At 39.1% G+C, this 24,651-nt stretch overlaps 1 protein-coding gene across 10 annotated transcripts in view; it reads left to right on the forward strand.

Moving 5' to 3' along the window:
- NRG3 (neuregulin 3) overlaps window positions 1-24,651 on the forward strand; it is a 1,109,100-nt gene that overhangs the window by 1,062,379 nt on the left and 22,070 nt on the right. For all 10 annotated transcript variants that reach the window (XM_046026201.1, XM_046026203.1, XM_046026202.1 and 7 more), the window contains exons 5-6: window positions 9,078-9,180; window positions 15,461-15,587. In XM_046026201.1, the coding sequence (XP_045882157.1) occupies window positions 9,078-9,180; window positions 15,461-15,587 (230 nt within the window). The remainder of the gene's footprint in view (window positions 1-9,077; window positions 9,181-15,460; window positions 15,588-24,651) is intronic.

Below are 24,651 nucleotides of genomic sequence, written 5' to 3' on the forward strand. Positions count from 1 at the left end.
TCCATTCTTATTTAACTGAAGATTGGTTCTGCCCTCAAAAATGGATTTGTAATCTGGATTTTTAAAAATGGAGTGCAGTTGGGGCACCTGGGTGGCTCAGTGGGTTAAAGCCTCTGCCTTCGGCTCAGGTCATGATCCTGGGGTCCTGGGATCGAGCCCCACATCGGGCTCTCTTCTCTGCGGGGAACCTGCTTCCTCCTCTCTCTCTGCCTGCCTCTCTGCCTAGTTGTGATTTCTCTCTGTCAGATAAATAAAATATTAAAAAAAAATGGAGTGCAGCAATGTTGACATCCCATAGAATAATAATAACAGTTGCCATGTATTAGACAGAACCAAGTTAAACTGCCAGTTATTGCCGCCACCCATAGCAATTTTATATAGTTCAGCCTAATATTGAGTGAGCACTCAGAGTTAGGTATGGCAACACCCTGTACGTCTTAATTCCCTTAATCCTCACAATGTCTCTATAATGAAGTTAGTGATAGCCTCAAGTTAACAAAGTAGGCATTCACTGCTTTCTGGAATTAGGCTGGAATTCCAGCTTCTGCATCCGGGCTGAAGTGGTAGCAGACAGGGCAGGTTTGGTGAAGGGGCATTTGTCTTTCAGTATGTGAAAGTTACATAATACATGAGACTATCTTCATGATTCCACCAAAGACTAGGGACTTTTGCAGTTGCTCAGTGACCTCTATGTCCCTAAATTAAAGGACATTATCTAAATTGGCCCCTCAGAAGCATTCAATAGCCTGAAATTTAGAAAAACCCTTTATATTTTCTTCCATGCCACTATCATGGTTAGTTACTTTGGTTATTTGGAGGATATTCTTTTTCCTTATTTGCTTTGCCTGGTTGGCTGTCCTTTTCCATCTCCTTTATGGGATCCTTCTCTAACCTCCCATAAAATTTTAGAGTCCCTCAAAGCTCTAAGTCAGACACTCTTTTCGTATTACTCTGTATTTTCTTGGACCATCTTATCAGAACACTTGGTCGCAGTTATATGCATAATCCATAACTTTATATCCAGAACCCTGTCACCTCCTCTTAGCCTAGATCTGCATGCTTAAATATGCAGATCTAAATTTTTTAAAAATATTTTATTTATTTAACAAAGAGAAATCATAACTAGGCAGAGAAGCAGGCAGAGAGAGAGGAGGAAGCAGGCTCCCCGCAGAGCAGAGAGCCCGATGTGGGGCTCGATCCTAGGACCCCGGGATCATGACCTGAGCTGAAGGTAGAGGCTTTAACCCACTGAGCCACCCAGGTGCCCCAGATCTTAGATATTTTACAGGCTTTCAAGACTCACCAAGTCCAAAGCTGAGTTTGTTATCTTCCAAGTCTGAACCTCCTCCAAAATACACTATCTTAGTTCAGAACATCATTGTCTAGTACCTGAGTATTTTCAATCTGAGTGCTTTTTACTTCTGTTTACTCCTCTCTCCACCACGGTTGTTACTACTCTTGTACAACCATCCATCATATTTTACCTGAGTTGATTTAATGTCCTCCTAACAGGACTCTGCACTTATTTTATTCCTTTTAATCTTCCCTGCATATTGCATATAAAAGGAGTGTAAATGTTATCGCATCACATTCCTCTCCTTTCAGATCCTTCAGCACCTTCCTGCTGTTGTGGCGACATATTACACAGTTACATGTTACATGTACACAGCTTCTGCGTTGCCTCTGTGTTGTTCTGCCCAGCTGCTAAAGAGAATGACTTGTACAAAGGCCCGGTGGGAGTAGGTAACTTCTAGATTCCTGAGCATGCCATTTTATCTCCTGTTCCAGGGCCTATGCACAAGCTCTTTCCTTAGCCTGGACCACCCTCCCCACCCCCATTACTCTTACCTGATTGGCTTCTAATATTATATCTGAGATATCTGATCTCTGGCTTCTATGACTAGGTCAGTTTTCTGTACCATATGCTTTTGTAGCATTATCTAACCTCCTTCTTATAACATTTATTACACTCAGTATTTCATAACATTGCCTTTATTCAGATAGGAAATTAAAGTTTATAAAGGCAAAGTAATAGATTTGTGGTTACTCATATTGAAAGTGGCTAAAATTAAAGTCAAATCCAAAATTGCCAGACTCCCAACTCTTTGTTTCTTGTAACTCACCCATGCTAGCTCTCGAGTAACGCTCTATCACTCAAAGGCATTGATAGTGATATCACTGTAACTACACCTGGGTCTATAAATTCACTCACAGTCTTTAGAGTTTTAATTTCACTCTTGATTTAAACTCAGAATTGATTTTGTGCATTTCCCCAGGCTATATTTGACTAGCTTCAAATAAGAACAAAAACAGTACATAGATTTTATGAGGAAATCATTCAGTTTAGCAGATAGTCTTTTTCTTTTTTGTTTTAGCGGGTATTATTATCCATCATTTTCATAATTCTTTTTATTGGCAGAGGCAGGGTGAGGTAGGTTATCATATGCAATGATAGAAGTAGATAAGTCACACTTATTCCATTATAGTCATCAACTCACAACAATTAAGTGAAATGAAATTCTCTATAGTTGGTACAACTACATATTTGGTTCCAAGTTCAACTGGAAAATTTAATGAGCTTATAAATGTGCGGTTGGAAAAGATGACAGCCTTTAAGATGGCAATATGCCCAAACAAGGTCTCAGTAATACATTTTTTATTCCTTTAATTTGAATTTTGCCATATTAAAAATAATCAACCAAGGATTGCCAGAGCCACATGATTGCCCCTCTCCATTTATACAGAAATTAGGCTTAAATTCTGTTTTCTGATACTTCTGTCTGAATACAATGGAAATAGAGCCTAAGTGGGAGTGAACAGGGGATAGTTCTTCTAAATCACTGTTTCCTAGTATACTTCTGCAGGAAAAAGGACTACAAAATATACCGTCATATTTAAAGAGAATACAGTGCATAGTCTCAGGAAAGGAAAAAAAAAAAAAAAAAAAAAGAAAGAAAGAAGGAAAAAAGAAAATAAGTCCCAGAAATCAGGCTCTGCAAATAAAGGTTTTCATCCAGATCTGTTGCATCTGATATCTATTTGCCTAATTAAAGATGAATTACTGCAATTGACTTTGCTGTTAGAGGAACATCACAAGTCATGGACTCATTTCAGCTGGCTCTGGAAGCTTTCTGGGTCATGACCCAGAAAGTCATGGTATGGGGAATTCTGTGTCCATGAGCCAACCTTCAGTCTAGTTTTTCTGGTTACGAATTGGCATCAGCACTGTAAATGTAAAACCAGGCAGTGTACCAGTGCAGGGACGGAAGAGTGTTGAGAATAATACTCAAATCCAACACACACAGTGTCTTCCCGGAGCTTGACCAGGCAACCTGAAAATCAACAAAGAAGCCAGGGGCTGGCAATTAGATGCTATGGAAAAGAAAAAGAGCCATAGGAGTATCTACCTGTCTGCAGATCATGCTACAGTATCTTTGGAGGCCTGAAAACCCATGGCTTCACCATTTTTCCTTATGACACTTTGCCCTCTGAAAAGGACTTTGTGAGTAGAGTCACAGTGAGGAGGCCAGGTTTGGATGGTAAATGCCACTGAGAGGAGCCAGGTCTAGATCTCAGGAATGGGTAAGGTTATTTGCAGGTGGTTGCTCAGGAAAGGAGGCTTTGCGGGAAGCCAGGGAAGACACAGTGCGAATAAAAGAGAAGTAATAAACCAGAAGAATATCCCCAGGTGAGACTTGATGTATCATACATGGCTTAAAGCAGAAAATCCCTCCAAAGGCAGAAATATCTACTTATTCCCTAGGCAATAAGTCTGACAGTGTCAACTATGTAAGAAGCATTGCACTAGGTGATTGGGAAATAGTAGTGAATCAAACAAATAGATCAACAAAAACACAGTCCCTTGTACCATGAAGTTTACAATGCAGTGCAAGATTTTTTTGAGATAATGACGCTTAATTTGAGACCAAAGAGGTGAGTAGGCATTTAAGGGAGAAATACAAGAATAAGATTCAAGAGAGAAAGAAAAGAGTATGTGTTGAGACTCTAAACAGTTGAATGTTAGACATGGTAGAAGAAAAAGACACTGGTTAGTATGGGCGACAATGTTGTATCGAGCATGTATTTTTTATATTATGTCTATACTTCTATATTCCCTGTATTCTTTTGTCCCCCAGAATTAATATTTTGTTATTATACTTGCTACTATATTTGCTACATAAAATAAAGCACTTATTTGAAATTTATCATTTGATACATTTTGACATAAGCATTTATCATGAGAACATCATCACATTTGAGACAATAAGCATATTTATGACTCTCCAACGTCTCTTCATGCCACTTTGTGGTCTCTTTCCTCCACTCCTTCCTACTCCTGACCCCAGATACCTACTCACGCTTTCTACTACTATGGATTAGTTTCCATTTTCCAGGATTTTTTTTTAAAGATTTTATTTATTTATTTGAGAGAGAGAGAGAAAGAGATAGTAACAGAGAAAGTGAGAGATAGCATGAGTGGGAAGGAAAGGGATAAACAGGCTCGCTCCATTTGACAGCAGGGGGCTTCATCTGAGGACCCTGGGATCATGATCTGAGCCAAAGGCAGACATTTAACTGACTGAGCCACTTAGGCACCCCTCCATTTTCCAGGATTTTATATAACTGGAATAACATAACAGATACCTTTTTCTTGTCTGACTTACTGAACTCAACCTAGTTAGTCTGAGATTCATGTGTAAAATTGCTTTTATCACTAGTTCTTTCTTTTTTTATATAATTTCTTTTTATTTTTTTATAAACATATAGTGTATTATTAGCCCCAGGGGACTAGTTCTTTCTTTTTCATTGCTAAGTGAGATTCCATTGTATGGCTATACCACAATTTGTTTATTCATTTATCTGCTAATTGGCTTTTGGGTTGTTCCAAGATTTTGTTTGTTTGTTTTGTTTTTTGCTATTGCAAGTAAAGCTGATACGAATATTTATGTACATAATGAATATATGCTTTCATTAGTCTTGGGCAAATACTTAGGAATAGAATGGCTGTGTCATAAGGTAGGTATATGCTTAACTTTCTATGAAACTGTTTTTTAAGTGGTTGTACCATTTTTCATTTCTATCAGAAGTACACGAGAATCCAAATTGTTCACACCCTTGGTATGGTCAGCCTTTAATATTAGTGGTTCTAGTAGTGATGCCATGTTGCCTCATTATAGTTTAACTTTCAACTCTACAATGTTGAGCATCTTTTTATGTGTTTACCATCTATATATCTTCGCAAAAGTGTTCATTCAGATATTTTGCCCATTTTTAAACGGGGTTGCTTGTCTTTCCTATTGTTGAATAAGAGACGCTTATGTATTGAAGACACAGGTCTATTGTTGATTACATATCTTGCGGGTTTTTCCCCAAGAATGTGCCCTGTTTTGTTTTGTTTTGTTTTTCATTTTCATGACAGTCTTGAAGATTAAATATTGTTAATTTGGAAAAAGTTCATTTTATTGATCTAAAAAAATTTATAGCTTCTATCTTTTGTGTTATAGTTAAGTAATCTTTGTCATACCCATATTACTAAGATTTTCTTCTACATTTCCTAATAGTTTCATACCATAAGATACTATATTAAGGTCTATTATTCCTCATGAACCTATATTTGAATAAGGTATGAAGTTAAGGTTAAGGTTCATTTTAGTGGATATGGCTATACTATTGTGACACTGTGCTTTTTGAAAATATCCTTTCCCCATTAAATACCTTGACATCTGTATCAAAAATGAACTGACCACATATGTTTGCATATATTTCTGGACTCTTTTGTTTATTCCATTGATTTATCTGTCTATAAATAGGCCAATACCATCTTCCCTTGATTACTATAGTTTTATATTAAGTCTCGGAATAAAGTATTTTAACTACTACAGTTTTGTTCTCTTGGTTATGAAAAAGTTATTTTGCTACTGTAGATCTTTTATATTTCATATTACATTTAGAATCATCTTGTTGATTTCTACAACAATAGCAAAATGCCTCCTGAGATTTTAAATAGAATTGCACTCAATCTATCCATCAAATTGAAGAGAGGTGACATCTTAATAATACCGAGTCTTTTAATTTCTAAGTGTGATATATCTCTCCATTGATTTAGGTCCTCTTTAAATTATCTCAGTAATGTATGGTAGATTTCAATGTAGAGGCCAAGTGTATCTTTTGTCAAATGTACCTCTTCAAACTGTATTTTGATGGTTCTGTGATACCTTCATCTCAATTTCTGATTATTTGTGGCTACTAAATAGACATGCATTTTTGATTTTTGTATTGTCTATCCTGCAACTTTGTATCCTGAAAACTTGCTAAGCTTACTTGTTAGTTACACTAGCTCTTTATAGATTTCATCAGCTTTTTTGCACAGATGATCATATAGTCTGAGAACAAAGATGATTTTCCATCAACTTTCCTCAACTGAATGACTTTAATTTCTATTTTTTACTTATTCCACTGACCAAACCTACATTACAGTGTGGAATAGAAGTGGTAAAAGTAGGGACGCATGGGTAGCTGAGTTGGTTAAGCAGCTGCCTTCGGCTCAGGTCATGATCCCAGCATCCTGGGATCGAGTCCCACATCTGGCTCCTTGCTCAGCAGGGAGCCTGCTTCTCCCTCTGCCTGCCTGTGCTCGCTCACTCTCTCTCCCTCTCTCTTTCTGACAAATAAATAAATAAAATCTTAAAAAAAAAAGAAGTGGTAAAAGTAGATTTTTTTACTGTATCCCTGATCTTAGGGGAAAAACATCCTGTCTTTCACACCTAGGTAGAGATTATTATAGATACTCTTTATCAGGATGAGAAGGTTCCCTTTTATTCTTAGTTGTTGAGAGTCTTAATGAGGAATGAATCTTAGATTTTGTTAGTGATTTTTCCCTCTAATCTGATAATTAAATATTTTTTTCTTGACTGTTAAAATTGTGAATTACATAGATTAATTTAAAAAATCAAACCAACCTTGTATTCCTTGTATCAACCCCACTTGGTCATGATGTATTACTTTTAACATCTTATTGGATTTGATTTTCTAAAATTTTGTTAAGATTTTTTGCATGTCAATTCAGGGATATATGTCAACATGTCATTTCATTTTATGTCTTTTTCTGGTTTTGGTATAATGGTAATGCTGGTATCATAGAATGAATTGTAATGTGTTTCCTTCCCTTCAATGTTAAGTGATGAGAAGACCCCGAGATGATAGAAGACAATGGCATCCAAAGTAATTAGTCTTTGACAAAAATATAACACTTTCCCCAATTGAATCATTCTCTAATTTTAGTGTGCATGCAAGGTATCTGAAACTTTCTTTTAAATAAATATTTTTACTTAGAAGGTCCAAAATGGATATTATACCATGTTGGCATAAATGACAACAAAAAACTTCCCCTATTTTTACATGGTTGATGCACGTTCTGAAGATTTTTAGTCTATTCAGTTGTTCTCAACTGGTCTTGTTTCACAGACCAACAGCAACAAAATTACCTTGGAAACCTTGGAACTTAAAAAAAAAGTAGCTGTCCTATCCCCACTTCATACCTGCTAAATCAGTAACTCTAGGAGAATGTAGGTGGCAGTCTCCTTCCGTTCTCAAGGTGACTCCTATGCACCATATAGTTTGAGAAATACTGCACTATGTTAAGAGAGAAACAAAATGAATAGATGTAGTTGATTTTGTATATTTTGTGTTATAAGTAGAGACGATTTTTACTATTCATACTTCCTTTTCTTTATAACATATATGGGAGATCTGAAAGTGAGGGAGAGTAAGTCAGATGTTTGAGTAGTTTGGAGGAGGTATGGGTAACCATTAGAAAAATGGAGAAGCAGACTGATGAGGTCTTTAGTCACTGTTAGATGTCTAGTTAAGTAATGCCATTGTCAACTTTTATCGATCCCATCTTCCTGATTGTATAATCTTCTCTCCCAATTCTGAGCTGCTCAAGGTTGAGGTATGAAAAAGGCAGCTTCTTGGATTTGTATGCAGTTATTCTGCCAAATGGGTAAAAAGGGAGGAGAAAGAGATCAGTAGTTGATGGTATTTGCAAGAGAGTGAATGACTAATCATGGATCATAGTCTCCCTGCTGTGTAAAGAAAGAAAATGAAGACAAGAGGAGGATAATTAACAGATAGAAAGTTCTGAGATCTATAGATAAAAAGGTCTTGATGAGCTGGGAGAACTGTTTCAGTAGACATATTTCAGAAATGAGCTGGGAGTATAAATGGTAATGGCTATAAGAGTAACATGCTTATTTTTGAATTCTTATTTTTTTTGTGATAAGAAGTTATAAGAGGGGCGCCTGGGTCACTTAGTGGGTTGAGGCCTCTGACTTTGGCTCAGGTCATGATCCTGGGGTCCTGGGATCGAGACCCGCATCGGGCTCTCTGCTCCGCAGGGAGCCTGCTTCCTCCTCTCTCTCTGCCTGCCTCTCTGCCTAGTTGTGATTTCTCTCTGTCAAATAAATAAAATATTTTAAAAAAAATAAGTTATAAGATATGACCTTAGTAATAGAGGTTGAGATCACTGTGCCAGATCACTGATACTGAGGAAGTCAAGAATTGGGTGAATAAATATTCACATACATATTGAAGTTCTCTTTCATTAGTAATATAAATCATAGTAGGGAATGGATGAATGGGAGACAGACAGCTGAGGACCAAATCAGGAAATATAGTGGCATCAGTATCACATAAAATAAACTGGAAGACATCACTGGCACAGGAAAATTCTGGTGGACACATATTTGTTTCTCTAGAAGATTATTTTGGGCCCCACCATAATTTCAAAAACGTATGTCCCTGTATGTGCTAAATTTATGGAATGTCTTTTGATAATAAGATTCATAATTGTGATATATGTGTATAAGTGTATTTTAACTGTGCATGTACAAAAAATAACAACCAGCTAGCCAGTAGATGATTGCAAAGAAATTGAATCATAATAACTTCCTCCTTTTTTCCTATTCATGACAGGAACAAAAAAGTTTTCTTTGAAAAGCTCCTACCAACTCAGAAGTAAAAGGTTGGAAATTGTGCCCTGCTAACATCCATTCTAATTCTGTTTTTCAAATTCACAGAGAGTGAAGAAGTTTATCAAAGGCAGGTGCTGTCAATTTCATGTATCATCTTTGGAATTGTCATCGTGGGCATGTTCTGTGCAGCATTCTACTTCAAAAGCAAGTAAGACCATCTCTCAAGTGTTAAAAGGTTACTTCTCAGAGAAAGCACTTTGTCTTTCTTTAATTTCACCGTCTGTGTTCAGGCAGAGGGATCTTGTGCAAATGGGTCCATCAAACATCTACGAATGATTTTGAATCTCTTAAAGACTGTGGGGAGTATATGCAGTATGTGCATACGTGTGTGTATGTGTGTGCGTGTGGTTTCTCTTTGGTATACATAGTGATCATTCCACTCTGTGATCATGAATATTCTATGTTCTTTGCAATTTTTGATTACCTGCCACAAGTAAAGCCTATGTCTGCCTGTCACTAGGGGTTAACACTTCTGAACAGAGAAGTCATTGCTGTAGATCTAAGCATTATCAACAAATATCTAGGTTTTCTGGGGGAAAAAATACTTTTCCTTTCATAGTATCTTTACCTGATATCCATAAAGATTTCAGCCTAATATGAAATAGGAATACTGCAAGATCTACTTTGGTTTATCAGTCGATAAGCACATGTCAAATATACTTCCCCTGCTAAGGAATAGAAACTTCTGGGGTACCTGGTTGCTCAGTCAAGAGTATGTGGCTCTTGATCTTAGGGTTGTGAGTTTAAGCCCAATGTTGGGTATAGAAATTACTTAAGTAAATAAATACATAAATTTTAAAAAAGAAACCAAAACTTCTGCTTATAAGGGTACTAATTTTGACTAATAATGTATAATAAATTATATACATACCTATATATACATACAAATATATTTACTCCAAAAAGGTATTTTATTTATGGAAATTTTTTTAAGTCATGCAAGCCTTAAGAAGTTGGCACAGATTCTATTCTTACAGCTTGTCTGAAATGCAAGCCAATGTGTAATTGCTTTTCATTGGACCTATATTTGTCTACCCATTTGCTCTTCTAAAAATGGATCCGTTTCCAGATATAGTCTATGACACCTGTCTGCGTGTTGTATATGTTGATCTTTAAAAAGAACAGCAATTATTATTTTAAAAAAGAGTGGAAACTTGGGCATGGGTCCATAATTAGTAACTACTTTTTAATGAACTATTTCAGAATAGGTTTAGATATTCAGAGTTACTGTGAAAATGGTACAGATAGATCCTGCATAGCCCAGACACAGTTTCCCCTAACACTAATGTCATATGTTAGTATGTTGCATTTGTCGCAATGACTAATATTCATACTGTATTACTAACTGAAGTTCATACTTCCAGATATCCTTAGTTTTTACCCCATATGCTTTGTTCCAGGCCCCATCTAGGATACTACATCATATTTAATTGTCATGTCTCCTAGGCAACTCTTGGCTGTGACAGTTATTAGTATTCATTTTGGAGAACTTAACTCTTTGTCAGGGACACTGGGCTTTGCATTATCCCCCAATCCTCACAACAATTTGAATTGTTCCTTAGTTGCATTTTTCAAATAATAACAGAATTTAATTTTAAAATATTAATTTGTCAAAGCCACACAGATAGGGTCTTTGAATTTCCACAACCCTGGTTGAAATTGCGTGCTCGAAACTACCCTACCACATCGGCTCCCACAGTCCTTTGGCTAGATGCTGGAAGGTGAAACTGTGTAGGGTGAATCAGGAATACTGTGCACTGGTGCCACCCATAACGCTTGGTGTGTCCTCTTAGGGAGCTTATGTGGCATCGGGTCAGGATTGTACCTGCCTCACTCATACCTGTATTCAAATCTCCAGGCTGCCTCTTGCTTGTTATGTATTAATAGGCAAATTTCATCCAGTCCCTCAGCCTCAGTTTCCTTTTTGGTAAAATATGGCCGAAAATAATATTTACCTTACAGAATTTGTTAGGGATTAACGGGATAACAGTGTAGAGAGCACAGCATAGTGTTCCAGAGAGTAAATAATGAAACACCTGTGGGTTTCCACACTGGAACGTAGAGGCTGTGTAACGGCAGAGTGCAGAGCATGCACCAGGACATGAGGGTGTAATCATACGCCACAGGGCGTTAGAAGGGTCTCCCCGCAAGTGCTGTGTACAGGAGAGAAATTGTGTATTTAACAATAAGCAAATTACCATCGAGTGGTGGTTAATCACTTATTTTTAGAGTATAATTTGTAGTTGTACCACATGTAAAGGAAAGACTGATTATGACAATCACACAAACGGAAAGCAGCTGGATAATTCAAGGACTGCCATCTTCATAGTTGTCAATCTTTCCCTCTCTAGGCAGGATGTGGGCTCTGAGATGAACACCTCCTCCTGGGGCTCAGTGAGGTGTCGGGGTTTAATGGAAACACTGTGCAACATCATTCATTATGGGGGACTCCAAGAACTGAGCCAAGGGAGGAACACTAATCGGGATGTTGTCTTTTTGCCTGCCCAGCTGGGACATATTTTTATTAAAAAATTAAATAACTTTAAAAAGTGAGAATAACAAAGTAATAATAAAAAATTGAAGCCTTTTCCAGGTGGAGTTATATTTCTCATTAGAGACCTAGAGTGTATTTCCTTCTAGCACAATTTCCAGGCAAGCTCTTCCTTTATTTTTCTTTGCCTGAGAGGAGTGCTATACCTCACACAAACACCTAATCTATATAGCTGAAAGCAATGTAAACTTTTATAGCACCCTGGCACATGTGTCTTTCCACTCATTCCCAGAATTCTAATCCCCATCCCCATATCTCAGGGATAATGGCATAGACAAACTCTACCTCGAACTTCCCTTACTTTCACACATACCATAATGTTGTAATAACGTGTATCATTTGTTTGACTTCATCTTGGAAGTGCCAAGTCTTATAGGATTCTAGGAAATCTCCATCATTGGTTTTTAAGTAAATTCACCTGAACCAGCATTCTGTATACTGGGATACATAGTTCCTAGCCAGATAAAGTCAAGAGTTACACAAAAGCTCACATTCCCCTGAATCATTTATATTTTAGTCCCCATAATTCCTCAGGTCCTGCCACTCTGGTCCTTTGCCCATCGTCTTGTGACCCTTGCTAAGGCATGGCCTTGCTACATGGAATATACAGTAAATTGTTAGCAAATGAAAGTTTGAAGGGAAATAACATGATGAGATAGAAGCGATCAACACCTTCTTGGATTTAGAGGATTTTCTAAGTTCATTGAACCTCCACAACTTGAAAGGACACAATGAAAGAAATTATCTTCTCATCACTTCCAATAAGCCCATATATTCCCATAAGTTGTTATTGGAAATATTAGTTGAGCTATTCAAATCTGGCTGATGGGGCTCACATGGCAACTGTAAATTTTTGTAGGTTTCCTTTTGCTTTCAAATCATATGGGTAAGAAGTGTAAGGCTGCCTGTTAAAGTCCTTAGTAGACTTGGGAAGTGCAAGACATGATTCAACTGTAAAAAATGGAATTGAGATAGGAGAGATGTTCCAGGAGACAGAAGCTAGGATGAATAATGATCATGACTGGGAAAAACAGAAGGAAAAAGGAAAAGTGGTGCTCCCAGTAAAAACCAGCCCTAACCATAGGTTATCATCCTCTGAAGTCAAAGATTTTAGCCCAAGGAAAGCCCGTTAAAGATAGGCAGTAGTTGCTCTGATGTGCAGCCTTGATTCTCTTGATCAATGAAGATCTTAGTACTCCAGTTGCTAAAACAAATATGATAAAACTTGCCTTCCTCTGACCTGAGATAGCCCACTTCCAACAACAGGTCAATGTGAGGCTCCAAAGACTTGGATCTTTGCCCCAATTTAGGATGCAAGGCCATGCTGGTTTCAGAGCATCCCAAAGGACTGGGATCTGCATCACTGAGACTGCATTACATTCCAATTCTTTCCCTTAGCCCTGTCCTGCTTCCCTTCCTTTGATTCCACAGCTGTTGATCCAAAGGGCCTTCCCTAATAAAAATCCTTCATTCTGTCTCCTTCTAAGTGCCTGCTTCCCCAGGAACCCATCCCACAACGTTACCAACAGTGCCTACCAGTGGACTTGTAATGCCTGATATTCCACAATTTATATATCATTTCTATTCTGATAAACTGGACCAGAGAAACTTAAAACTCAATGAACTACAAAATGTTAATGTTGACATTGTTAGGCTAGTAGGGTTCCAGTGTGGAAAGTCCTTATCTTGTCTTTCCCAGAGCATTGACTCTTGTGAGAGAGGTAATGGTATTTTAATCAGATACCTCTCATGTCCTGGTTCCCATTTGCTGGATGAAGGAAGAAAGGGCAAAAGTATGTGTGTTTGGGACAGGGTAGGTATGCGTAGAGAAGGCGGCTGGTTTAGAAAGGAAAGCCTGCTTATTCTGGAATATTACTGAGTCAGGACTTGAGTGAGAAGCCAGTAAGGAAAGCAAAATATAAAAGGACTGCATATATAAAATATAAAAGGAAACTGCAATCACACATTTTTATGAGGAAAATTCCTTTAGAAGCTGGCATTTCCCAGACACTGAATTACAGAATTACTGGAAAGATAGTTAATGTTTCTACTACTTAATCCTTCAGAGAGTAACTGGGTCCTTACTCTGTGCCAAACCCTTTCGAGTAGAACCTCCTGATCTCCTGTTTCCTTCATCAGTGAATCCCTGATGGAATTTTGTGGCTATAATGTGCTTCATATAATTCTGATATGAGAGATTTATTTTTAACAATAGGCTACAGACTATCTCTTAGGAAATAGATTATTACAACTGGATTAAAGCAACTAAAAGTACTGGAGATAAAAACTCCCCAAACAATTGAAAATGTAAAAGTAATTTTTAAACAAACAGAGCTACATCACAGCTGTTGTAAATTCAAAAGAGTTAATGGTTCTCAGAGCTTCCAAATCCAGTACCAAACACTGTCACTTGCTTGTAAGAGATGCAATTAATACAATCTTTTCCTTTATCTTTGAGCCAATGTTCTAATTTCTCTATAGGATCTGCCCATACAACTAAGCTTACTAAATGATGAGAAGGGGAGCAGATCAACACTTTGCAGATGTCCTCACATTTCATTTCCACAGTATCCATGGAAGTTAGCTTTTACAACACCATGCACAGATGAGGAAACTGAGGCTCAAGGAAGTTTAGGAAAACCGTCATTTTGATTTAGTAAATCAAAGCAAAAATGGTGGGTGGCAGAGCTGGGATGGAGACCCAAGCCCATTCTCAGGAAAAGCTCTCTGCAGGATACCATGTGCATACTCCACCAAAGGCTCTATCCTTGATAGGGATTTGGGGAAGAGTTGAAAGTTTGGGGTGGGCTGGATGATTCTGCAGTGTGTGTGTGCATATGTGTTTCTGGGTACTGAGTCTTCTGCTGATAGATAATTAATGTAAAGCCCTTGGAAGAGAGCAGTTAATAAGGGAGTAATTTGTTGCATCCTTGTGGTTAGCAGCAGTTACCCACATATGCAGGCAAGAGCACTTTGGTGAGAATCTGAAACTTGAGAATAGTCTCAGTGTTCCCACTGAGATGCTGTAGGAATATAGGCAAGTGGTTTGACAGTACGAAGTGGTGGTTGAGAGTAATTCACCTCCACCACTTACTAGCAATGTGACTCTGGAAAAATTATTTAGCTTCTCTGTGCCCCTGTTTCCTCATATATTAAATGAGTATAGGTTAATGCTCCATCACACAGAATTATGACAAATAATAACTGAGTTGATACATGGAAAACACTTAAAGTGATGCTTGGCATCATTTTAAGATGTTCTTCCAAGAGTTAACTATTTTTTTTTTGAGTTAACTATTTTTTTAACTGTTATTTACAAAGTAGAAATAAAAATCTTCACATTCAGATTTAATGATAATAATAAATGAGCTATTTCTAAATTGTAGAAGAGGGTATATACTTACAGTATATATGCAGGCTATGTGATCAAGCTATATATGTTTGGAAATGTAAATGAAACAACTAGAGATGTAACTTTGTTACTATGTTATCTGTGTTATATGTGGCTGTTGGGTCCAAACTTCAAATTTTTCCACTGGTTACTTGAGAGCATTTCTAATTCTTTACCACTGAGCACTAAGGGTTAGGGACCTCTTGCATCCTTGGGGGCCAGGACAATGCATTGTGTATGCTTCTGTCTTCCTTTGGCACACCACTGGCTGTGAATCCCAGGATGTTGATGGATAAAACCAGCTTCTCTCCAGATTAGAAGTTATCTGATGGGGCTGGCAGGTTGAAAGTGAGGGAAGGATGTTCTTGTAAACTGAGTTTTCCAGGTTTCACAAATGACAAATATAGATGCTGGGAATGAATGAACCCCCAAAATATGAATAGAATAAAGTGATGTAAGTATTTATATGTTTATTTAAACCTGCAGGAAACAAGCTAAACAAATTCAAGAGCAGCTGAAAGAACCACAAAGTGGTAAAAACTACAGCCTCAAAGCATCCAGCACAATGGCAAAGTCAGAAAACTTGGCGAAAAATCATGTCCAGCTGCAAAGTGTAAGTTACCTGTCTGTATATCTCTTCCACTAGCCCACCTCAGTGCTTCCAGTTCAGAAGAGATAGGGAGCTTGGGATCAGACTTGTAGTTTTTTTTTTTTTTTTCAGTACTTTATAGATTTTTCCTTAAATCGTCTTGCCGTTCTGGGTGTGTGCACGTGCACATGTGCAAGTTGAAACAGAAAAACTAAATCTCAGCTTTTGATTACACTGTGCAATATAAATTAATCTCTAGAAGCAAAAAGAGCTGTGGTTGTTTGTTCCATAATGACTTACTACATTCTTACTCTGTGTCAGAAAATGGTGCTGGGCACCAGGGATCCAATGTTCTCTACCTTATGGGAACTTAACTGTAGTAAGAGATAAAGACAACCAGAACCAGAGGGGTTCGTGGGCTGAGATGGTTGACACTGCAGTAGACTGGAGAGGAAACCAAAAGGAGGCGGATGGGTGAAAGGTTCATCAGCTAGTCAAAGAGCAAAGGAAAAGAGACTAGGAGAAACAGAAAAAATGAAGCCATGGAGTCCTGAGAATGTGTACTATATTCAAGCAACTCCAATTTAAGGGATGTGAGAGACGTCAAAGGTAAGACAGGTGGGAAGGGAGAGTGGGATTCTCAGAGTCAGTATGTCCTAATACCAAACCTTAAATAGGTAGCAGAACTTGAAATACGAGCTCTTTGAATCCTACATTCTTTCTACAGTTGTTTTAATCATTTCTGCGATAGATTGCAAAACACTTAATTAAAGACAAGCAAATATCATCTAAGACATACGGGAATATTCCTCTCAGGTTAGCAAATTCTTTGCCCCCATATAAGATTGCCCTTCCAGATTCTGAGACACAAAAGGAAGGAACAAAGGCCCTGGTATAAACCTAGTATTTGAGTATAATAGGCAATCACCCAGGACATATTCATGCCCCTCCAAATGCATAAATCACTGGGGATTTGTACATCATTTGTGATTCTAAAAAATCATTACCCAGAAAGTCACCATTTTCTATGCATAACAGATGTACTTAGATGTTTAGTGTGAATTCATAAATCAGAATTGCTTCCCAGCAAAGTTTTGTTAAACTTGTAATCATAGCTATGTGGGGACTATTCTTTCCTGTAAGAGAAGGGATGCTTTTGCTAATGATTTCTGGGTATTATCTCGCCACCTCGCCACACAAATGCAGTGATGGAGGGTTTCAATTCCTTAGTAACTGGACCTGCTGAAGATAAACAAAGGCAAGCACTAGTTAAAACAGTAAGCACAGATTTTAATCAGTAATGTATTATTGGAAGAAGCTCCAGCATGAGCTGAACTCCACTTCAGTTTGCACAGAGGGGACTGGGTGTTTTATTTATTTATTTATTTTTTCCCTTTTTATTTATTTTTTTTTTTTCAGCGTAACAGTATTCATTCTTTTTGCACAACACCCAGTGCTCCATGCAAAACGTGCCCTCCCCATCACCCACCACCTGTTCCCCCAACCTCCCACCCCTGACCCTTCAAAACCCTCAGGTTGTTTTTCAGAGTCCATAGTCTCTTATGGTTCGCCTCCCCTCCCCAATGTCCATAGCCCGCTCCCCCTCTCCCAATCCCACCTCCCCCCAGCAACCCCCAGTTTGTTTTGTGAGATTAAGAGTCATTTATGGTTTGTCTCCCTCCCAATCCCATCTTGTTTCATTTATTCTTCTCCTATCCCCCTAACCCCCCATGTTGCTTCTCCATGTCCTCATATCAGGGAGATCATATGATAGTTGTCTTTCTCCGATTGACTTATTTCACTAAGCATGATACGCTCTAGTTCCATCCACGTCGTCGCAAATGGCAAGATTTCATTTCTTTTGATGGCTGCATAGTATTCCATTGTGTATATATACCACTTCTTCTTGATCCATTCATCTGTTGATGGACATCTAGGTTCTTTCCATAGTCTGGCTATTGTAGACATTGCTGCTATAAACATTCGGGTACACGTGCCCCTTCGGATCACTATGTTTGTATCTTTAGGGTAAATACCCAGTAGTGCAATTGCTGGGTCATAGGGTAGTTCTATTTTCAACATTTTGAGGAACCTCCATGCTGTTTTCCAGAGTGGTTGGACCAGCTTGCATTCCCACCAACAGTGGAGGAGGGTTCCCCTTTCTCCACATCCTCTCCAGCATCTGTCATTTCCTGACTTGTTAATTTTAGCCATTCTGACTGGTGTGAGGTGATATCTCATTGTGGTTTTGATTTGTATTTCCCTGATGCCGAGTGACGTGGAGCACTTTTTCATGTGTCTGTTGGCCATCTGGATGTCTTCTTTGCAGAAATGTCTGTTCATGTCCTCTGCCCATTTCTTGATTGGATTGTTTGTTCTTTGGGTGTTGAGTTTGCTAAGTTCCTTATAGATTTTGGATACTAGCCCTTTATCTGATATATCTGACTGGGTGTTTTAAAGGGAGAATGAGGGCATAGGGAGAGGAGTCAGCAGGGTCTTGACAGTCAGGGAAGTGAAAAATCAGTGTATTTGCCAGCTGTGTGTTAGCTGGCAACTAATGGAGTTTAGGATTCTGTACTTCCACAGAGATGGGGAGACAGAGGTCCTGTCCTTCCTAATTACATTTCAAAGATTTGGCTTTCAGGTCCTTGAGAAAGAAACTCCTGAGCTGGGGAAACACATATACATCTCAAAATGACAAAGGGCAGCTTAGAGTTAGTTGTAAGCCTTTTTCCAAGTAAATGCTCCCAGAAAGGCAGGTGGAGGCTATTCTTCAGGTGTTGGCTAGAACAAACAGTACATGCTTTTGGAGGCTTTAGAGTTTTTGGTTTTGGTTTTGATTTAGGTTTTCAAGCAGCCATTTTAAGGAAGGTTAGGGTCATTCTAGGGGTGAAGGCTATTAGAGGCTATGAAAAAACAGAGAGAGAGACTATATTAAAGTTTACTCAAGTATTTTAGTGTGGATATGAGTGAATTAAATCATTTGTGCTGGGATTCTACAGTTCTTAGAGGCCAAAGTTAAGGCCCAGTAGAAAAGAGGGCTCAAAGGAGCCTATCTAGAGTTTGGTTGGGAAAGAGTCTCCACCAGTTCCTATATATTTTACAGGGTTCCAGCTAAAACACACATAAAATTTTGTATCCTTCATTTTCACCAAAGAGATGATCAATAGCATTTTCTGTCTCTGCTTTATGCTCTCCATGAACTCATTTGGGAGATAGTGTACTTGTCCACAAATGGCCACTTCACAATGTCCTCATTCTTCCCTCCTTGTGGACATTCCTGTTCTTTCCTATTGTTTACTATTAAAGGAATACAAAAATGAACTCCTCACTCACATGTTTCTCCACCCCTCATTTGATTGGGATGATTAGAATTAGAATAGCAAGAAATTACAAAATTTAAGGGTTCCAACACTTGAAAGATTTGGGGCACAGTGGGTTTTCTTTTATTTTTCTTCCCCTCCCCTCCACTCTCTGGCCCACCCATATCGACTTTTTTGTGTGTTAGCCAGGGATGTGGAGAGTGGCCTCAACTGGACCATTCCCACGGGGCCCAAGATAAGATGTGGGGAAGTGGCTTTTTATATTTCTCCCATCTTGGGTAAAGAGAATATATATATAGGACATTTTTTTTCCCCCTCTGAGTTGGGGTGTGGGCAGCTAGGACAATACATTTCAAGGAATCATCAGTTTTAGGCTGGACTGGGAGTTCAGGCAGAGAATAGATAGGAAAGGAAGGCTTGTAAGAACCCTGACGAAGGGGAGTGAGGTGCACTGAGGAGACACAGGCATGCTGGTCATAGCATCCTACACTTTGCCTGCTTGGGCCCAGGGGACTGGCCTGAGCAGTCCCTTTTACCAGACTGGACTGGAATAAATAAGTTGCATTCCCAGAGGCACATATCAATTTCAGTGCTAGAAAGCAGCGTGGGTGACTACCAGCTTTGTTATACCTTTATCAACATTTCTTTTACTAATTTAATAGGAGAACATAATATTTCTTAAAATTATTTACATTTAACTATTTGACTGTGTGGTACAATCTCAGTCCATATTATTTTGAGTCAAGTATTCCATCTGGTGAACTTTATCCCTGCTGATACTTTTGCTTCTATTTTTGTTATAAGAACCGAATAACAATTGGACTGTAGTTTTTAGTGTTGTATATTATGGGAGAAAATAGTAAGGGAGAATATATATCAGAAATACATTGGAAAGGAATAGAAACTTTTTTTTTTTTTTAGATTTTTTTGTTTATTTGACAGAGAGAGCAAAAGTAGACAGAGAGGCAGGCAGAGGGGGAGGGGGAAGCAGGCTCCCCACTGAGCAGAGAGCCCAATGCAGGGCTCCATCCCGGACCCTGAGACCATGACCGGAGCCAAAGACAGAGGCTTTAACCCACTGAGCCACCCAGTTACTTCAGGAACAGAAACTTTTAAAAGCGTTTGCTCTCCTTCCATACTATGCTGAAGATATGCAAGGATGAGTATAGAGAACATCTGTGCTGCTGGAAGCCTGGTAGCCCTGGTCTCTGATGTGTGTTCAAATTTTCTCCGTGAATATCGGAGCAAATGTATTGAAGAAAATTCAGTAAAGCAGATTTTCTTCGTAGGTCTACATTTTTTTTCTTCAACATCCATGTTAAAGGCTAACAATAACGAATGAAGTCGTGATCATTGTAATAGCACACACCATAGGCTGAGTACATACACGGAATCATGCTAAATGATATAAACACATTGCCTCATTTTGTCCTAACAACGACGACTTATTTTACACCCACTATGTGCAGAAGAGGGAAATGGGACTCAAAGCTTGGGAAAGTTTCTCTCTGACCGACTGCTTATGAGTAGCAGAAAGCCAAACTCACATCTTTATATCGCAGTGCTTCAACAGGGGGCACTGTTGCCCCAGAGAACTTTTGGCAAAGTCTGGAGAGACTTCAGATGTTTTAACTGGAGAGGCATCCATGAGCAGAGGAGGACAGAAGTGCTGGTACATATTCCACAATGTACAGGCTAGCCCTCCCCTGCAACAGAAAATTATCCTTCCCAAATGTCCAGAGTAGTGAGGAAATCCAGAGTCCAAGCTCAAGTTGCATAGTGTGTCCACTAGGAAACTCTGAATGCCCAGCCTAGGAGTTCTATCATTATTTCTACTACACAGAGGGTGATGAGTTATCCACTTACATCCTAATCCTTGGGAGGGAAAATTTTCTGCTCCACACCGTATCAGGCAAATCTGTCTTTATTTTATCTTGAAGCCCAGGTTAGCTACTTGAAATTCTTTGCAAATTGCAGTGTTTAACAAATGAATTGTCTGCGTCTGGCATTCCCTTAAGTCCATTAAACATTCATGGGGACGGGTTTCACTTTACCGTCATTTAACAAGATGTGAAACACTTAGTCCAGTGAAGCAACATGATACCCTGGATATACTTGACTGGGAGGCAGCAGAACTGGCCCTTGCATTGCTGTGGAAGCATCTAGTGCTTTGCCGTCATTTACAGATGACTCGTTTGTGACTCAGAGAGATGAACTGACCACATTTACTGTGTCCCAGGTGAGAGAGAGAGCTGGAGCGAGCATTATAACCTCTAGACTGAATGACACTTCTCAGCCTGATTCAGGGATCAGAAAGAGAAGGTGTTAAAACAGAGATGATCCCTTTTCTCTTAAAATCGAAAGAAATTACACCTCAGTGAGAAGTCAGGGAATAAAATTATACATCCCTTCCCACCCTTTTTTCAAGAACCCTCTCAGGAAAGATAGGTTTATGGGAGTTAACGTTCAATAAGGAAGAACTGGAAGGTAATATTTGCATGCATTAGGAGAGTCCGAAGAATTTAATGCCTAACGCAACCTTGATAACTGGTAGAGAGAGGCATCCATTTATTCCGTAATACTTACGGAACACTTCTCTATGCTGGGCACTGTAAGATCTGACAAAGAACAAACAGAAGAGATGGAGCCTGACCTTGGGGCACTCACAGGCTCACGGTGGAAACAAGTATGGAAGCGTATACAGCACTTGTTCTCTAATGTAGATACATGAAGTCACAGAGCTATCTGGGAATGGAAAAGGACATCTAGGATGGTCTGGGGGATTACGGATCCTGCCCAAAGTAGGTAACAGACAAACTGAGTCTTGGGAATGGGTTGAAGTTCGCCAGATAGTTGTAAGGGGGTTGGACAGAAGAGGTAATTTCTTTATAGCATGAATCAGTGTTAACTTTGAATAGTTCTAGTTTAAAACTTGGCCTCTTGTTTTATATATATCAAGTTCTAACTTACTGATTCACTATAGATTCATAGATTCATCTATTCAAATAGATACTAAATATTTGGTAAGGACCAGACACAGTAATAAGGACCAGGGATATATTGATGAACCAAAATGACAGTGTCCTTACTTTCAAGGAGCTTACTGATGACTGTAGGTGAGAGAGATTAATCAATGGCCCCACAGATGAATCTGCCAAAGCCTCCGGTCAATAGTGAACAGTTCTGTTAGAGCTTATAGAAGGCAGGCCTGGAAGCTGACGTGACAATATAAGAAGAGCAAAGAGTTCTCTCAGAAGAGGGAATGATGGCATGTGCTCAGTCGCCCTGGCTGAAAGGGGCATATGGTTGAGGTGAGAACGTGGGTTATAGGGGTTGGGAGTGAGAAGAGCTCGCTATAGCCCATGCATAGCATGGGTTATCTTGCTTCCATGGAAATGGGCTAATGTTTGACTGCACAAGGCATAGCTCTTCCTGTGTGGAATGTGGTACAGAATTTCCTAACAGCAGCAGTGGTCAAATTGTTTTTAATTACTTGGGTCAGAAATCATGCTTTAAAATATGCCATAACCACTCATTTTCACCACACTCTGGGCTCCTAAGTCAGACATCCAGTAAAGAACATTTTGACACAGACACAGAGGAGCTGGGAGCAATGCAGAGAGACAGACATTTAAAACCCTTTAAAAATATCCTCCTTCCTGCCTTTATTGCCTGGGGTTCCAGACCAGGTGATTATCAGCTCTGCCATCATTGCTTTCCAGCACAGACATGCTTTCATTTAACCTTCTGACTCCTGCTGCGTGCGTCGGGCAGACCTGGAAACAGCGTCAGTGCCCTACTTCCAACATGAGCCTGCTTCATTTGACAGGTCTTTTGCTTTCGGTGCACCATCAACAATGTGTTAGGAGCAAGGCAGGTGATGGTGCAAACAACAGTGGAGGTCTTCAGCACCCAGGAGCCCCCCCACAAGGCGGGCTTTCAGGAAAGCCAGTTGCGATGAGAGCTTCCCCAAGAGATAACGGTACTGACCAGGGCCTCTGTGGGTGTTAAATTAGTAAGTATTAATGTGACATTTTGTACATTATACTAAATGAGGTTTTAACAAAACACGTCCATACACAAAAAGTCAAGATTTGTATGAGTACAAGCAAAGAGCATGGAATCAACTACCATACTTTGTAGTAGTGTACAGAAATGTTCATGGAAAGGGCCAGACGGGCAGCTTTCCTGGAGATATTATCTCATCGATAAAATTATGCAGACTGTCACTCCTCCAGGGATGGAAGTATATACATTCTAGAAGGAACCATAAGAAATGCTTTCAGCAGGGGCACCTGGGTGGCTCAGTGGGTTAAAGCCTCTGCCTTCGGCTCGGGTCATGATTCCAGGGTCCTGGGATTGAGCCCCACATTGGGCTCTCTGCTCAGCAGGGAGCCTGCTTCCTCCTCCTCTCTCTCTCTCTCTCTCTCTCTCTCTGCCTCTCTGCCTACTTGTGATCTTTAAAAAAAAAAAAAAAAAGAAAAAGAGGGGCACCTGGATGGCTCAGTGGGTTAAGCTTCTGCCTTCGGCTCAGGTCATGATCTCCGTGTCCTGGGATCGAGCCCCACATCGGGCTCTCTGCTCAGCAGGGAGCCTGCTTCCCCCTCTTTCTCTCTGCCTACTTGTAATCTCTCTCTCTGTCAAATAAATAAATAAAATATTTTAAAAAGGCTTTCAGCATAGAGCATAAACATGTACAAAGGCTATAATCATGGTCAGTTAAGCTACCTTTAAGGAGCTTTGTTGTGGACTGTTTGCTGAATGGATTCTACACCTTGAGGCCTACAGCTGAAAATAAGAGACTGAATTCTATTGTTAGTTCTAAATTCCTCTGCTCCTCCTCCTGCTTCTTCTGCTTCTTTTTTTGGATTTGTATCTTTTTGCTTTTTCTTTTTAATTTTTTTTAAAGTAGACTTTATTTTTTATGGCAGTTTTAGATTTACAGAAAAATTACAAAACTAATACAATGAATTCCCATATGCACTCAGTTTTTCCCAATATCATCGTATATTAACATGGTACATTTGTTAAAATTAATGAACCCAGAGTGACGTCTTGTTACTAACTCAAATCCAGAGTTGATTCAGGTGTCCTCAGTTTCTACCTAATTGTTTCTTTTCCAGGATTCCCTCCAGGATACCACATTACATTTGGTTGTCGTATGTCCTCTTGGCTGTGACAGATTTTCAGATTTCCCTTGTTTTAGTAGCTCTGACAGTTTTTAGGAGTAGTCATCAAGTATCATGTAGGATGTTCCTCTGCTGGAATTAGTCTGATGTTTTTCTTATGATTAGGCTGGAGTAGTGGGGTTTGGGGAGAAAGAGAACGAAGAGAATTGTATCAATATGATTTAGCACTATTGATGATTACTTTGTCACCTGAGTTAGTAATTGCTAGGTGTCTCCACTGTGACCTTACTCTTCCCTTCCTTTCTATAGAGTTCTTTTGGAAGGAAGTGCCTCTGTATAGCCAGCACTTAAGTAGTGGGGAGTTATGCTGCCCCTTTGTAAAGGCAGAGTATCTACTAAGTTATTTGGAATGCCACTGCAAAGAGTTTATCTCTTGTTCCTCATTTATTTATTAATTCCATCATTTAAGAGTATGAATTCATGGATATTTATTTTATACTTCAAGTTACAATTCAATAAATACATATTTCTTATTTTATAGCAACCTCTTTCAGCTATGGCCATTGGTAGCTCTTTCAGTTGGTCCCCGTGTCATTTTGACATACTTTGTCAGTTCAGGATAGGCTTTTTGGAGGT

The sequence above is a fragment of the Meles meles genome, chromosome 13 (genome assembly GCF_922984935.1).
Source record: "Meles meles chromosome 13, mMelMel3.1 paternal haplotype, whole genome shotgun sequence".
Classification (NCBI taxonomy): domain Eukaryota; kingdom Metazoa; phylum Chordata; class Mammalia; order Carnivora; family Mustelidae; genus Meles; species Meles meles.